The sequence below is a fragment of the Nerophis lumbriciformis genome, linkage group LG28 (assembly GCF_033978685.3).
Source record: "Nerophis lumbriciformis linkage group LG28, RoL_Nlum_v2.1, whole genome shotgun sequence".
NCBI lineage: Eukaryota > Metazoa > Chordata > Actinopteri > Syngnathiformes > Syngnathidae > Nerophis > Nerophis lumbriciformis.
The window spans coordinates 34,736,309-34,753,070 of NC_084575.2; the positions used below are offsets into that span (position 1 = coordinate 34,736,309).

General features: G+C 40.9%; 1 protein-coding gene across 2 annotated transcripts in view; it reads left to right on the top strand.

Annotated features, from left to right (window-relative positions):
• dnpep (aspartyl aminopeptidase) overlaps nt 1-13,009 on the top strand; it is a 38,513-nt gene extending 25,504 nt beyond the window's left edge. For both annotated transcript variants that reach the window (XM_061923490.1, XM_061923492.1), the window contains exons 11-15: nt 709-869; nt 942-981; nt 1,059-1,160; nt 7,216-7,383; nt 12,834-13,009. In XM_061923490.1, the coding sequence (XP_061779474.1) occupies nt 709-869; nt 942-981; nt 1,059-1,160; nt 7,216-7,383; nt 12,834-12,884 (522 nt within the window). In that variant the 3' untranslated portion in view covers nt 12,885-13,009. The remainder of the gene's footprint in view (nt 1-708; nt 870-941; nt 982-1,058; nt 1,161-7,215; nt 7,384-12,833) is intronic.
• The last annotated feature ends 3,753 nt before the right edge of the window (nt 13,010-16,762 follow it).

The following is a 16,762-nucleotide window of genomic DNA, read 5'->3' on the forward strand; positions in this document are numbered from 1 at the left end:
GTAATACACCAACTTATATTCTTGTCTTCATGAAAGAAAGGAATCTATATGTGTTAAACATGCATGTATATTCATTAAAACACCTTTAACATGTAAACAAAAACGGCAAAATAAATAAATATAAATTATATACTGTATATATGTGTGTATATATATATATATATATATATATATATATATATATATATATATATATATATATATATAAGTGTGTGTGTGTGTGTATATATATATATATATATATATGATATGTGTGTGTATGTTACTCATCAGTTACTCAGTATTGAGTAGTTTTTTCACAACATACTTTTTACTTTTACTCAAGTAAATATTTGGGTGACTACTCCTTACTTTTACTTGAGTAATAAATCTCTAAAGTAACAGTACTCTTACTTGAGTAGAATTTTTGGCTACTCTACCCACCTCTGTCTATTGCATTGGTAATTTCCTCTGTTATTTTGGTTAACGCTATTGATGTTGAGATATTTGCTCGGAATCCATATTGGTTCTCCACAAGCGTCCCACTTTTGTTATATTGCTGTCCTTGTTGTAAATAGCACCCACCATGACTGCGTGGGTTCCCTCCGGGTACTTCGGCTTCCTCCCACCTCCAAAGACATGCACCTGGGGATAGGCTGATTGGCAACACTAAATTGGCTCTAGTGTGTGAATGTGGTCTGTTTATCTCTTCATGTCTGTGTTGTGTAGGTAGGCTCAGAAAGTGCTCAAGGGGCGCAATCCAACCTGACTGAGCTCATCCTTAGTCGCCTGGCTACCTCTCCCTCAAACCCCACCGCCTTCCAGCAGGCGGCGCCACTTTCCTTTATGATCAGTGCTGACATGGCGCATGCTGTGCACCCCAACTACCAGTCAGTAACCTGTAGAGTACTTGAATCTAAAAATGTCAGTTGGGTTAATTAATCTATATCTTATCTTCTCAGTAACAAACATGAGGAGAACCATCGTCCATCTTTCCACAAGGTGAAGAATAGCAAACCAAATTATATATGTATAAATTAGAATGCAGACAGATTCTGACAGCAATTTTGTTTCATCAGGGTCCAGTGATCAAGTTCAACAGCAATCAACGCTACGCCACCACAGCTGTGACCGCCAGTGTTGTCCGAGAGATCGCCAGCCGAGTTGGTGTTCCTCTTCAGGTACTGTCTGTGTCTTCAAGGTTCCAGCTGTGGCATCTTCTTTGAGCCTTTATGTTTCTGCAGTCACGTGACAACTATTGATTTGACTATATATTGATTTACATACCTGCCAACTACTCCGGTTTTCCCGTAATTAGTACGGTTTTCATCAACCTATTCCGGGTTACGGTTGCAGTGATAAAAAGTACGGTTTTTCATTAATTAAAAATATATATTTTAAAAAAAGTTTTATTCACGAAATCGCGTAACAACAACGACAATCGACACTGCTTCCCGTAACTTCCTATCGAGCCATTCCGAATGCCATGCGCGAGGCTATTTATAGCACCGCTTCCAAGCACGAGGCACCAGTTGTATGGCGTCACATTAGTGCCAAAAATCCGAGCGCATAAAAACTGTTATCTCGCGCTGATTCTCCACTTCGTGCGCGCGCGACACCATTTTGCGCGCGCGTGGTGCTTTTTAGCGCGCGCGCGGTGCCTTTCTGCGCGCTCTCTGTGTACTCCTGGCATAATTTAAGTAGTACATGTACCATTGACATCAATGTAAGGATTGAGGCTAGATGTCTGAAGTAAGATGGCTACAACGTTGCTACACTGGAGAATGATTGGTCATATGAAAAATGCTCACAGCCAATCAGAAAGAAGGGGCCGTCTAAGCATACCCGCCCCCAAAGTGCCAAAAAGAAACATGACAGCGCAAGGAGAGATGCCAGGAGTACACAGAGAGCGCGCAGAAAGGCACCACGCGCACGCAAAATGGTGTCGCGCGCGCGCATGAAGTGGAGAATCAGCGCGCGATAACAGTTTTTATGCGCTCAGATTTTTGGCACTAATGTGACGCCATACAGTTGCCATTGTTTCCAAACGAGCGAATGATCATGGAATCAGCCGGAGAAAAATCGCAAACGAGTCTTAAACCGAAAAGAAAACTGCAGTCATTCCGTGAAGAATATTCAAAAGCCTATCCGGGAATAATTATCCGTTCCAAAAAGGGTGAAAACTACGCGAATTGCACCTTGTGCAGACAAGATTTTTCGATCGGACACGGAGGAATTAGCGATGTAAAAGACCACGTTGGGACAAAAAAACACAAGTCTAATGCCGTTGCTAGCGATACAAGTGGAAAACTTTCAACGTTTTTCGTCGCCCAAACAGTGATGGTTTTAGCAACATTTTAACCTGTCTGAATGCTAATAATCATTTTGCGTCGGGGGGCGAAGGAACCCCCCACCAGGACTTTGTCCTGGACCTACCGGGGCCTGCGGGCCCTGGACCCTGGCTACTAGGATTTTCTGATTTCAAAAGTTGGCGGGTATGGATTTATATTCCTTAGATTCAACTACTTTATCTGTGCTCGGCACATTTGCCTTCCGAAAGATAGGTACCAATCCATAAACATTTTAAAAGGGAATCGATCGATTTTATGGATACCAAAAAAGGAAAATATTAGATTTTTTATTTTTTGTCCTGTCCAGCTTCTCAGGCAAATCATATACCGTATTTTTCGGAGTATAAATTACTCCGGTGTATAAGTCGCACCGGCCGAAAATGCATAATAAAGAAGGAAAAAAACATACTGTATAAGTCGCACTAGATCAGGGGTCGGCAACCTTTACCAGTCAAAGAGCCATTTTGACCAGTTTCACAAATTATACAAAACAATGGGAGCCGCAAAATTTTTTGAAATTTTAAATGCATACAACGTTTTTTTTATTGCTTTGTGCTATGTATAAACCAGGGGTCTCAGACACGCAGCCCACACCTTTTATGGAATTTTTAAGCTGGTGCGGCACGCGGGTTTTATGAATAGCGGTTGTCAACGACATGCGTGACGGGATGATACAGCATATAGCGCCCACTACAGCCAGCGTGCCTGATCAGCCACATGTTGAATGGGGCTTCCGCTTACTCACGTGGGTGACAGCAAGGCATACTTACTCAACAACCACACAGGTTACACTGACGGTGGCGGTATAAAAAAAACTTTAACACTCTTACTAATAATGCGCCACACTGTGAACCCACACCAAACAAGAATGACAAACACATTTCGGGAGAACATCTGCACCGTAACACAACATAAACACAACAGGACAAATACCCAGAATCCCATGCAGCCCTAACTCTTCCGGGCTGCATTATACACCCCCGCTACCAAACCCCGCCCACCTCAACCGACGCACAGAGGGGGGGGGGGGTTTGGTGGTAGCAGGGGTGTATAATGTAGCCCGGAAGAGTCAGGGCTGCATGGGATTCTGGGTGTTTGTTCTGTTGTGTTTATGTTGTGTTAAGGTGCAGATGTTCTCCCGAAATGTGTTTGTCATTCTTGTTTGGTTTTGGTTCAAAGTCTGGCGCATTATTAGTAAGAGTGTTAAAGTTGTTTTATATGGTCACCGTCAGTGTAACCTGTGTGGCTGTTGACCAAGTATGCCTTGCTGTCACGTATGTGTGCAAGCAGGTGATGTATATCGTAAATGAAGTGTTGGGCTGGCACGCTGTTAATGCAGATTGTAGAGAGCGCCAAATGTTGTACCATCATGGCACGCCCTTATTATAGCTGTAAAGGTGAAAATCGGTGAATAATAATCCCGGGAGTTTTCTGCGAGAGGTACTGAAATCCGGAAGTCTCACGGGAAAATTGGGGGGGTCAGCAAGTAAGCTGCTGAGCCGCATCAGAGTGATCAAAGAGCCGCATGCGGCTCTGGAGCCGCGGGTTGCCGACCCCTGGTCTAGAGTATAAGTCGCATTTTTGGGGGAAATTTATTTGATAAAACAAACAGCAAGAATAGACATTTGAAAGGCAATTTAAAATAAATAAAGAATAGTGAACAACAGGCTGAATAAGTGTACGTTATATGAGGCATAAATAACCAACTGGTATGTTAACGTAACATATTATGGTAAGAGTCATTCAAATAACTATAACATATAGAACATGCTATACGTTTACCAAACAATCTGTCACTCCTAATTGCTAAATCCCATGAAATCTTCTTCCTCTGTGTCGCTTCTAAACAACTCTGCCAACTCCAAAGGTAGACAATGCGCCGCTTCCTCTTCTATCGGTACGTCGCTTAAGTCAGAGTCATCGTCAGTTGCAGTTCCAGTTATTCCAGCCTTTCTGAATCCGTGTGTGTGTGTGTGTGTGTGTGTGTGTGTGTGTGTGTGTGTGTGTGTGTGTGTGTGTGTGTGTGTGTGTGTGTGTGTGTGTGTGTGTGTGTGTGTGTGTGTGTGTGTGTGTGTGTGTGTGTGTGTGTGTGTGTGTGTGTGTGTGTGTGTGTGTGTGTGTGTGACGATTGCTGATATACGCCTAGTCTCTTACGTGAATGAGATAAATAATATTTGATATTTCACAGTAATGTGTTAATCATTTCACACATAAGTCGCTCCCGAGTATAAGTCGCACCCCCGGCCAAACTATGAAAAAAAACTGCGATTTATAATCTGAAAAATACGGTAGTTGATGTAGATGCCCATATCAGCTGTACATATTTACTTTACAAAAGAGAAGTGTAGGATACTTCTCTTCTTGCCTTATTTGTATTTGACTTTATTAAATGTATTTATATTATCATTTGGTGCAGCCGGGCCGGAGCAGGAGGGAATAGAAAGAGGAAAAATAGGATATGTACAAATATGATGGTAAAAGTGATAGCAAAGAAGCAGTTATTGAAATAAATAATAATACAGAAATGATAAACCCCATCATTATAAACACACAAACAGTTAAAACAGTTGACACTTTTAAATACCTGGGCGTAACCTTGGACAATAAACTCACCTTTGATCAGCACACCACGGACATTCAAAAAAGAAGTCAACAAAGACTGTCAGCCATCCGAAAACTTAAAGGACTATACGTTGCACCTCATCTCCTGTTATTACTTTACCAAAGCATTGTTCAACCCATCTTTCTGTACTGTTCCACATGTTTTTAGGGCCCGCATGGCCCATTGCAAAAGGACTCCCGAAGGGAGTCCTTATGCAATGGGACATAAGGACCTATTGAATTTCTAAGGTTTTATTATTATTATTCTTCCGCAACTTTGCGCTGTAATTTGACCCCCTTAACATACTTCAAAACTCACCAAATTTTACACACACATCAGTAATATACGGCAAAACTTTTTATCAAAAAACCAAACCTCAAAACTCAAAACTGCGCTCTAGCGCCCCCTAGGAAAAAAAAAAACTAGACTGCCTGTAACTCCCACTAGGAAGGTCGGAGAAACAAAAACCTCTATGTAGGTCTGACTCAGATCTAGATTTCATAATAGTACATTCTCGGGCTAAAATCAACAGGAAGTTGGCAATTCCCCCTTCAAGACAAAAAAGTACTAAAAACAGTCACTTTTGCCTCTTTGAGCTGTAATTTGACCCCCTTAACATGCTTCAAAACTCACCAAACTGAACGCACACATCAGGACTGGCAACAGTTGCGATCTAAAAAAAAACCTAACCCCAAATCTCAAAATTGCGCTCTACTGCAATTTTTTAATAAAACGCAAAAAAAACTGCTCCTCGGAAGAAAAAAAATGACAAAACTGCCTGTAACTCCCACTGGGAAGGTCGGAGAGACATGAAACAAAAACCTCTATGTAGGTCTCACTTAGACCTACATTTCATAAATTGACAACCCCCAGCAAAAATCAACAGGAAGTTTGCTATTCCCCCTTCAAAACAAATTTTTTGTAAAAACCGGTCACCTTCCTTCAAAAAACGAACTCCTCTGAGCGCGTTTGTCGTTTCGCCTTCAAACTAACACAGGAGAGAGATTGAACCCTTGTGATTACAATGACAGAAGCGCTTTTTTTCTAACTGATCCGGTTTTGATTTTATGACCCTTCAAAGACCCGCTGCGCTGATGCTGCTGCGCTGCTGTTTTTTTAAGATGGCTGCTTAAAAGCAGGAAGCACCAACGTGCCCACACAATGCAGACAAGGTAGGTACACTAGACAAAAGTCTTGGGACACTTCAGACTAAAAGTAGACAAAAGTATTGGGACACTTATGACTATCACTGGACAAAAGTATTGGGACAGTTAGGACTAGCACCTGCCAAATACGCGGGCCCGACCAATGCTGCTTGCAGCTTTAATTTCACCATGCTTTCTGTAACCAACCGGACCAAACTCACACGCATTACAAACATAGCAGCTAAAATCATCGGCCTACCCACACCCAACATTTCAGACTTAAACCACAGGTCCATCACCCGACTGGCAAAAACAGTAGTCCAGGATATCACTCACCCACTACACCAATACATCATCCCACTACCATCAGGGCGCAGGTACAGAACTATCAAATTCCGGAGGGCCCGTCTCAGGAAAAGCCTTATCCCTGCAGCTATAGCCGCCCTTATCCTGTCTGACAAGCCTGTAAATGTGTGTTGGTCATGTATGATGTCTTTTTCTTATTTTTTTTGTGATGTGTAATGTCTATTGTTTAAATGTACGGCAGTGACAATGAATTTCCCCAAAGGGACCAATAAATCTAAATCTAAATCTAAATCTACTTACCGTAGAAGAAGAAACGCTTCTTCTTCTACGGGGAAAAATAAGTTGGCGGTTGTTTACCGTAGTTGCGAGACCTAAACTTTATGAAAATGAAGTTGAGGTTTGTTGTGGCTCAATATTGGTCCATATATAAGGCGCACCGGATTATAAGGAGCACTGTCAGATTTTGACAAAATTGGAGGGTTTTAGGTGCGCCTTATAGTGCGGAAAATACGGTATATGAAACTTCAACTGTAGCCACTATTTATTTCACAGTCACACTGGTTGAATTGTTTTTGTAAAATGTTACTAAATCTATTTCAACTCATGAAATCGTTCTCAAAAAAATATCATTGTCCTTGAATCTTATCGGCCATCTCAAATTCTGAATCGACTGAAATTGTTGTTCAAATGAAGCGTTGCACTCCAAGTGACAATTGATTCTATAAAGGACAAACATTCAGTCATCATTTATTCTTTCATAGAGGGAACAATTCCAAACGTGCCACTCATTTATCAAATAGTGTTTGCTGTTGACCCACATTTGCTCCTGCAGGATGTGATGGTCCGTAACGACAGCCCGTGTGGAACCACCATCGGACCCATTCTGGCCGCTCGGCTCGGCGTGCCTGTGGTGGACATCGGCGCACCCCAACTCTCCATGCACTCCATTCGGGAGATGTGCTGCACCTCCAGCGTAATACAAAGCACCACCCTCTTTAAGGTATCTGCTGTCTTTTTAAACCGCCAAGTTTCATTCTGGGGTGTCCTGACTGTTACCACTGTGGGCAGCATGTAGAAAAATTGAAGGGTTTGGGGCCGTGTTGGTATTCTTCACATTTTAATTCACTAACAGGGTTTCTGTGGGGCATTAAAAAGCAGTAAAAGACATTAAAAGGATTTTGCTAAAAAAAATTAAGAATAGAAGAAGAATGGACTTTATTGTCATTATATTTGCATATAACGAGATTAAGGACTCCAATTTAAGGTGCGGTAGTGGGAACAAATATGGGGTAAAAATAAATTACACAAGAGTAATAACTAACAATTGAAATAAACAGACTACTATCCAATAAAAATAATAAGCAATCCTGTACAACATACAAAACACTATAGAAATACAAAATACTGTACAATATACAGAACAAGACAAGAGTACCGGAGTAATAAATAACAATCAGTCGGACGTATTGCACTCGAAGGGTATTAGAGTAGGATATTGTATAGGGGTGAATTATTATTATAAGTTAGAGTTCAAGATGGTGACAGCTCTGGGAAATAAGCTGTCTCTGAGCCTGTTTGTTCTGGCTCTGATGCACCTGTAGCGCCTGCCCGATGGAAGCAGGTGGAAACCAGGGTGTGTGCTGTCCTTGGTGATGCTTTTTGCTCTGTTGAGGCAACGGGAGTTGTGTAAATCCTTCAGGGAGGGGAGGGGGCAGCCGATGATTTTTTGTGCAGACTTTATGACCCTCTGAATCGCCTTTTTGTCTTGCCCTAGTTTGTTTATTATTCCATAAAACCTTTCAATTATTTTTTAAATTGCATCCTGATTAAAAAAACATATCCTCCAATTTGTGGCTATTACAGGTCATAACTTTCAGAAGATTGGCATTTTTACAGCAGATTCTAAAGAGATACAATTCAAAAAATGACTTCTGGCTGTATTACATTGATCTACTCGTTCAGAATTGGATGTTTATTCAGAGGGCATAAGTGCAGTTCCCCTGTAATCATTTTGATTTAAGGTACAGTGTGATGATTGACAGGCGGAGCCTTTTAATTGGCTGTTGTCTACGGCCGTGCACGAAGTCAGAAAAATAAATGATTAAAAATAAATTCTCAGATGAAACAATCTTGCGAGCCAATTCTAATTCATGAGATAGTAACAGTTATTGTAAATTATTCAAATATTCAAGATTATCACTGTCAAATGCGTACGATTGTGTGTGTGTGTGTGTGTATGCAGACAATTATGACTATATATTATAACCATTTGGGGGTGGACGTGGGCATTACATTTTTCCTAAGTGCAGGCATTACAAATGGCAATAAAAAAATATTTAATTAGATTTTCTGACACCTGTAGAAACCCTGGTTAAAAGCGCTACAATCATTCCAATGTAGATCAAAATTATAAAAATTCAGCTTTGTGACAAAGGGACCTCATTGAAATTGTCACCATTCTCTTGAATTACCGTACATAGTGTAGTCATTCTCAAACTGTGGCACGTGTACCGCTAGTAGTACGTGTGCTCCATCCATCTACTTTCAAACCCAGTGTGTGTAATGTTACAGCGTTAAACAAAACCTCTGCCTTGTTTTTAATCACTATGTAGACCAATGTTAGTCCTTATGGTGATACTTGAAGAGCCAAGTGTTTTCTGAGGTGGTACTTGGGGGGGAAAAAAAGTTTGAGAACCCCTGTAACAGTGTTTCTCACCTTCTTTATCAAAGTGCTGACACTCACAACTTCCTGTGGCCCCATGGTGTCTTTTTTTTTTTTTGCCAAAAAAAAACAAAGTTACCAACATGTGGGATTCTTTGTTTGTTATGCTCAATGTTTGGTGTGCAGGATAACTGTGACGGTATAAAAAACGGGGAATGTTATGGTTGAAAATCAAAAAACACGAAAAGTGGAGCTTACGAAAACTGATACTACCGTATTTTCCGCACCATAAGGCGCCCTGGGTTATAAGCCGCGCCTTCAATGAACGGCATATTTCAAAACTTTGTCCACCTATAAGCCGCCCCGTGTTATAAGCCGCATCTAACTGCGCTAAAGGAATGTCAAAAAAACAGTCAGATAGGTCAGTCAAACTTTAATAATATATTAAAAACCAGCGTGATGTGGGCGCGCATGGAGTCGTATATCAACATGGACGAAGCTGCGTGAAAAAAGCCACCCGGCCTCTTCGCGCAAACTTAAACTTACCTTAACCACTCGCTCATCTTTTCTTCATCCATCCCTTCGAGTTAGCTTTTATGATGACGCCGGCTGGAAAGGTCTCTTTTGGCAAGGTCTTCCTTTTGAATATCACCATGGGTGGAAGTTTCTGGCCATTAGCATGGCAAGCTAGAACCACAGTGAAGGATGACTTCTCATTCCCTGTGGTGCGAATATTCACCGTACATGCTCCCGTTGTATCCACAGTGCGGTTCACAGGAATATCAGTTGCTGTGAAATAGTAATCCGTGTGCGGATGGAGAGATTGCGTCTTTTCATGAACCGGATCCCTGTCGTTTAGTAGGAGCCATTTTGTGGTCTTTACAGATGTAAACACACAAAGGAAATGAGACGTACGGTAATATCCGCGCGCTTTTTCTTCTTCTACGCGGGCGGGTGGTTGCTTACAGTAGAAGAAGAAGCGCTTCCTGTTCTATGGGGGCGGGTGCTTACCTTGGCGGTTGCTTGCGTAGAAGAAGAAGCGCTTCCTGTTCTACGGGGAAAAAAGATGGCGGCTGTTTACCGTAGTTACGAGACCGAAACTTTATGAAAATGAATCTTAATATTTATCCATATGTAAAGCGCACCGGGTTATAAGGCGCACTGTCAGCTTTTGAGAAAATTTGTGGTTTTTAGGTGCGCCTTATAGTGCGGAAAATACGGTATACCGTTAACACGACTCTTAACTACTGTGTTATTTAAATGTTACATTTTTAAAGCTTGACTGACCAAGAAAAAATGTTGAAAATCACCTTTCTTTGAAATGTACGGAGCCCCTAAAGCAGCGTTTCTCAAAGTGTGGGGCGCGCCCCACTGGTGGGGAATAGAGACATGACAGGTGGGGCGCGAGGAACGGGAGGAAATTTCACTTTAATTTTTTATTTTTTTATTATGCTTTCATTTGCTATACACACTGTAAATCACTTTGTGATTCTGTCTGTGAAATCCGCTATATAAGTAATTGTAAATTACTTATTTTTCCTGTAGGCTTTAAATTTCTAGGTAGGAGCGAAAGTTTGTCAGACATAGCAACAGTAACTAATGGGGGCGGGGCTAAGCGGAACAAACTTGACGAGACAAGCGCAGCAAAATGAAAAGCTGTCTGTCCCACTGTCAAACGACACAGTTGCGAGACGTATATGCGACATTGCAAGTGCTCTTAAGGAACAACTCGGAGACAAATGAAAAGAAAGTCGTTTTGCTTTACAAGTGGACGAAGCTACTGACAGCAATAAAGACTGCCTGTTTATCGCATACGTCCGCTTTGTGAATGGCGAGTCACTGCGAGCATTTGCTGTTTTGCAAATACATCAAAAATAGAGCCACTGCTGATGAGCTCTTCAAGATAATGGACAGTTTCCTCAAAGAACACGACCTTAAATGGGAAAACTGTGTGGGCTTTTGCTCTGATGGCGCAATGACCATGGCAGGGTGAAGAAACAAGCTGCAGGCTCTAATAAAAGTTAAAGTTAAAGTACCAATGATTGTCACACACACACTAGGTGTGGCGAAATTATTCTCTGCATTTGACCCATCACCCTTGATCACCCACTGGGAGGTGAGGGGAGCAGTGAGCAGCAGCAGTGGCCGCGCCCGGGAATCATTTTTGGTGATTTAACCCCCAATTCCAACCTTTTTTGATGCTGAGTGCCAAACAAGGAGATAATGGGTCCCATTTTTATAGTCTTTGGTATGACTCGGGCGGGGTTTGAACTCACGACCTACCGATCTCAGGGCGGACACTCTAACCACTAGGCCACTGAGTAGGTTAAAGAGGGTTGGACACACTGTGTCATTCACCGGGAAGCACTCGCGTCAAGGCAGCTCAGCCCCCAACTCAATGAGGTTTTAACAGATGTTGTGAGCGCGGTCAATTTGATCAAAACACGACCACTGAGGGGCAAAAGTGGCAAAAGTGCTGTCACTTGCCCTGTCTTGCCAAATGCATAGCTCCTCCTTTTTTTTTGCAAAGATTGCAAAGTGGCACTTTTATTTTATTTATTATTGAACTTGATGCAAGTTATTTGATTTATTATTGAACTTGATGCAATTATAACACTTTTTTTGATTTATTATTGAACTTGATGCAAGTTACAACACTTTTATTTGATTCATTATTGAACTTGATGCAAGTTATAACACTTTTTTTGATTTATTATTGAACTTGATGCAAGTTATAACACTTTTTTTGATTTATTATTGAACTTGATGCAAGTTATAACATTTTTTTTTATTTATTATTGAACTTGATGCAAGTTATAACACTTTTTTGATTTATTATTGAACTTGATGCAAGTTATAACACTTTTTTTGATTTATTATTGAACTTGATGCAAGTTATAACATTTTTTTTGATTTATTATTGAACTTGATGCAAGTTACAACACTTTTATTTGATTCATTATTGAAATTGATGCAAGTTATAACACTTTTTTTGATTTATTATTGAACTTGATGCAAGTTACAACACTTTTTTTGATTCATAATTGAACTTGATGCAAGTTATAACACTTTTTTTGATTTATTATTGAACTTGATGCAAGTTATAACACTTTTGTTTTATTTATTATTGAACTTGATGCAAGTTATAACACTTTTATTTGATTCATTATTGAACTTGATGCAAGTTATAACACTTTTTTTGATTTATTATTGAACTTGATGCAAGTTATAACATTTTTTTTGATTTATTATTGAACTTGATGCAAGTTACAACACTTTTATTTGATTCATTATTGAACTTGATGCAAGTTATAACACTTTTTTTGATTTATTATTGAACTTGATGCAAGTTACAACACTTTTTTTGATTCATAATTGAACTTGATGCAAGTTATAACACTTTTTTTGATTTATTATTGAACTTGATGCAAGTTATTTTATTTATTATTGAACTTGATGCAAGTTATACCACAGCTGCACAGTTATTTGATTGATTATTGAACTTGATGTTATTCTATGTTATTGAGTTTGAATGTATACAACTTGATGTTACTTGATGTTCAATAAATTTTAAAATGTTAAGCTTTGCATTAGCGTTCTGTTGGAGCGATGGGGGCAGGTGGGGCTTGAAAACTCCCCCTTGTCCAAAGTGGGGGATGACAAAAAAAGTTTGAGAACCACTGCTTTAGGGGCTCCGTAGAAATGCTATTTTTTTATGATTTAATTGGTGTTGTTATAATGTGTCACACTCTTGTCACAATAAGTGATTTTCTGTATGTTTTTTGCAGGCTTTCTTTGAGTTGTTTCCTCAATTGAGGAGCTCGCTGGTGGTGGATTAAAATGATGGAATTGACCCGCAGCACATCCTCATTGACTACATTGTTTTCACCCAAGTAGTCAATGACATGGTTGGACTTCAAATGAGGTACAAAAGGTTTTATTGGAATAAAACGTATTGACCTTTTGTTGTGGTGTTACATCTTGTCATTGTGCATGTGAGTTCTCTGCTGATACTCCTACTTCCTCACACATTACAAAATGTATCCTTCTGTTAGCCTCAACGGGGAATACAATGCAGGAAATCCAATGGAAACAATGTCATGTCAAAAGATGTGTCCCACCAGAAGGTATATCTTCTAAGTTGGAAAAGCCAATGTACTACTTACAATTATTGGTCACTCTTTTTTTGATATGTAAAGTAAAACTATAATCAGTGTGGGCTTTGACTCAATTTCAGATTCAACAAAAATGTGCAGTACAGGCCAAAAGCTTGGACACACCTCCTCATTCGATGCAATGTTTTTTTTAATTTTCATGACTATTTACATTGTAGATTGTCACATTAAAACTATGTGGAGTTATGTACTTAACAAAAAAAGGTGGAGTGTTGAGGTTTTGGGGGTCCCCAAATCCCCCTCAGCCCAAGCAGAGCCATGTATAAAGAGAGTATGGCCAACTAAACGAGAGGCGCCATCTTTGCTACCAATTATGTGTGCAGCTGTGCCTATAGATTTTATTGACCGTTTAGTTAAACGTATTTATTATTAATTTAGTTAATTTATTTTAGCACAATATAATACATATTGAGGGCAGCACGGTGCAAGAGGGGTTAGTGCATGTGCCTCACAATACCAAGGTCCTGAGTAGTCCTGGGTTCAATCCCAGGCTCGGGATCTTTCTGTGTGGAGTTTGCATGTTCTCCCCGTGACTGCGTGAGTTCCGTCCGAGTACTCCGGCTTCCTCCCACCTCCAAAGACATGCACCTGGGGATACTGTAGGTTGATTGGCAACACTAAATGGTCCCTAGTGTGTGAATGTGAGTGTGAATGTTGTCTGTCTATCTGTGTTGGCCCTGCGATGAGGTGGCGACTTGTCAAGGGTGTACCCCGCCTTCCGCCCGAATGCAGCTGAGATGGGCTCCAGCGGCCCCCCCGCGATCCCGAGGGGGACGGGCGGTACAAAATGGATGGATGGATAATACATACAGGTAAAAGCCAGTAAATTAGAATATTTTGAAAAACTTGATTTATTTCAGTAATTGCATTCAAAAGGTGTAACTTGTACATTATATTTATTCATTGCACACAGACTGATGCATTCAAATGTTTATTTCATTTAATTTTGATGATTTGAAGTGGCAACAAATGAAAATCCAAAATTCCGTGTGTCACAAAATTAGAATATTACTTAAGGCTAATACAAAAAAGGGATTTTTAGAAATGTTGGCCAACTGAAAAGTATGAAAATGAAAAATATGAGCATGTGCAATACTCAATACTTGGTTGGAGCTCCTTTTGCCTCAATTACTGCGTTAATGCGGCGTGGCATGGAGTCGATGAGTTTCTGGCACTGCTCAGGTGTTATGAGAGCCCAGGTTGCTCTGATAGTGGCCTTCAACTCTTCTGCGTTTTTGGGTCTGGCATTCTGCATCTTCCTTTTCACAATACCCCACAGATTTTCTATGGGGCTAAGGTCAGGGGAGTTGGCGGGCCAATTTAGAACAGAAATACCATGGTCCGTAAACCAGGCACGGGTAGATTTTGCGCTGTGTGCAGGCGCCAAGTCCTGTTGGAACTTGAAATCTCCATCTCCATAGAGCAGGTCAGCAGCAGGAAGCATGAAGTGCTCTAAAACTTGCTGGTAGACGGCTGCGTTGACCCTGGATCTCAGGAAACAGAGTGGACCGACACCAGCAGATGACATGGCACCCCAAACCATCACTGATGGTGGAAACTTTACACTAGACTTCAGGCAACGTGGATCCTGTGCCTCTCCTGTCTTCCTCCAGACTCTGGGACCTCGATTTCCAAAGGAAATGCAAAATTTGCATGGTTGGGTGATGGTTTGGGGTGCCATGTCATCTGCTGGTGTCGGTCCACTCTGTTTCCTGAGATCCAGGGTCAACGCAGCCGTCTACCAGCAAGTTTTAGAGCACTTCATGCTTCCTGCTGCTGACCTGCTCTATGGAGATGGAGATTTCAAGTTCCAACAGGACTTGGCGCCTGCACACAGCGCAAAATCTACCCGTGCCTGGTTTACGGACCATGGTATTTCTGTTCTAAATTGACGGAATTTTGGATTTTCATTTGTTGCCACTTCAAATCATCAAAATTAAATGAAATAAACATTTGAATGCATCAGTCTGTGTGCAATGAATAAATATAATGTACAAGTTACACCTTTTGAATGCAATTACTGAAATAAATCAAGTTTTCAAAATATTCTAATTTACTGGCTTTTACCTGTATTTTGCTATTATATAATTGATATAGCCATGGTGTTACTTGATTTCTTAGTCACTGCCGTTGGTATGGCAGTTCACTAATTAACCAAAAGCGCCAACCAGTGTTGACATTATTCACTCACCATCATAGGCATCATTAGACTGCTGGTGAGTGTTTGTTGGGGGGGGGGTCAAACTCAGATGAAGCAGCCACTGCTGATTCTGGTGCAGCAGAGCATAAAGGTTTGTTCCACTATTAATATTGTAAACATTAAAGGAGCCATATGTAAGAATATGGCCAGATATGGTACTGCAATCACGGTCTAAATTCTGCAGTCCCCTGACGAGGTTTCCAGATACGCAGCCGAATTCGACTGGGCTACTCCAAGGAACTTCAAATGGCAATCGATGAGTCCTACGCCGTACGTTTCTCTTGTTTATGCTTTTTGCAAAATGGTTTACTAAATAATTATGCCACATTTAACTAATGTCCATCCATCCGTCCATCCATCGGTCCATCTTCCGCTTATCCAAGGTGGGGAAGCGGGGGCAGCAGCCTAAGCAGGGAAGCCCAGACTTCCCTCTCCCCAGCCACTTGGTCCAGCTCCTGCCGGGGGATCCCGAGGCGTTCCCAGGCCAGCCGGGAGACATAGTCTTCCCAACGTGTCCTGGGTCTTTCCCGTGGCCTCCTACCGGTCGGATGTGCCCTAAACACCTCCCCAGGAAGGTGACCAGATGCCCAAACCACCCATCTGGCGTGGTTGGGGGCGTGGTTAAGAGGGGAGGAGTATATTGACAGCTAGAATTCACCAAGTCAAGTATTTCATACATATATATATATATATATATATATATATATGTGTATGTATATATATATATATTATCCATCCATCCATCCATTAAATATGGTCATTTTAAATGAATTATTATGATCATTTAAAATTAATTATTTTATTTTAATGTATAATTCTATGGCTGGATGTAATAAGGAGTCAGAAAAAAATACAAATAAAAATACAATTAATTTTGATGTTTTTAGCAAAATATAGTAAACATGTATTTCGTTTTTGGTTTTTTTTAATTAGTAAATATATTTATTTTTAGGTAAGATAAACATAATACAATTTATCTCTAGTCTGGATGATTTAGTTCTTGTCACCCTGTTGTCCTCCCGTCATGAAAAAAGGCTGTCCTCACTCAGGTCCGCATGGAGCTGGAGGGGGCGTGGCCTCCAGCTCCGGCTGAAAATCGGGAGATTTTCGGGAGAATATTTGTCCCGGGAGGTTTTCGGGAGAGGCGTTGAATTTCGGGAGTCTCCCGGAAAATTCGGGAGGGTTGGCAAGTATGGTAGAACGGCCGTGCCAGCAACTTGAGGGTTGCAGGTTCGATCCCCGCTTCCGCCATCCTAGTAACTGCTGTTGTGACCTTGGGCAAGACACTTTACCCACCTGCTCCCAGTGCCACCCACACTGCTTTAAATGTAGCTTAGATATT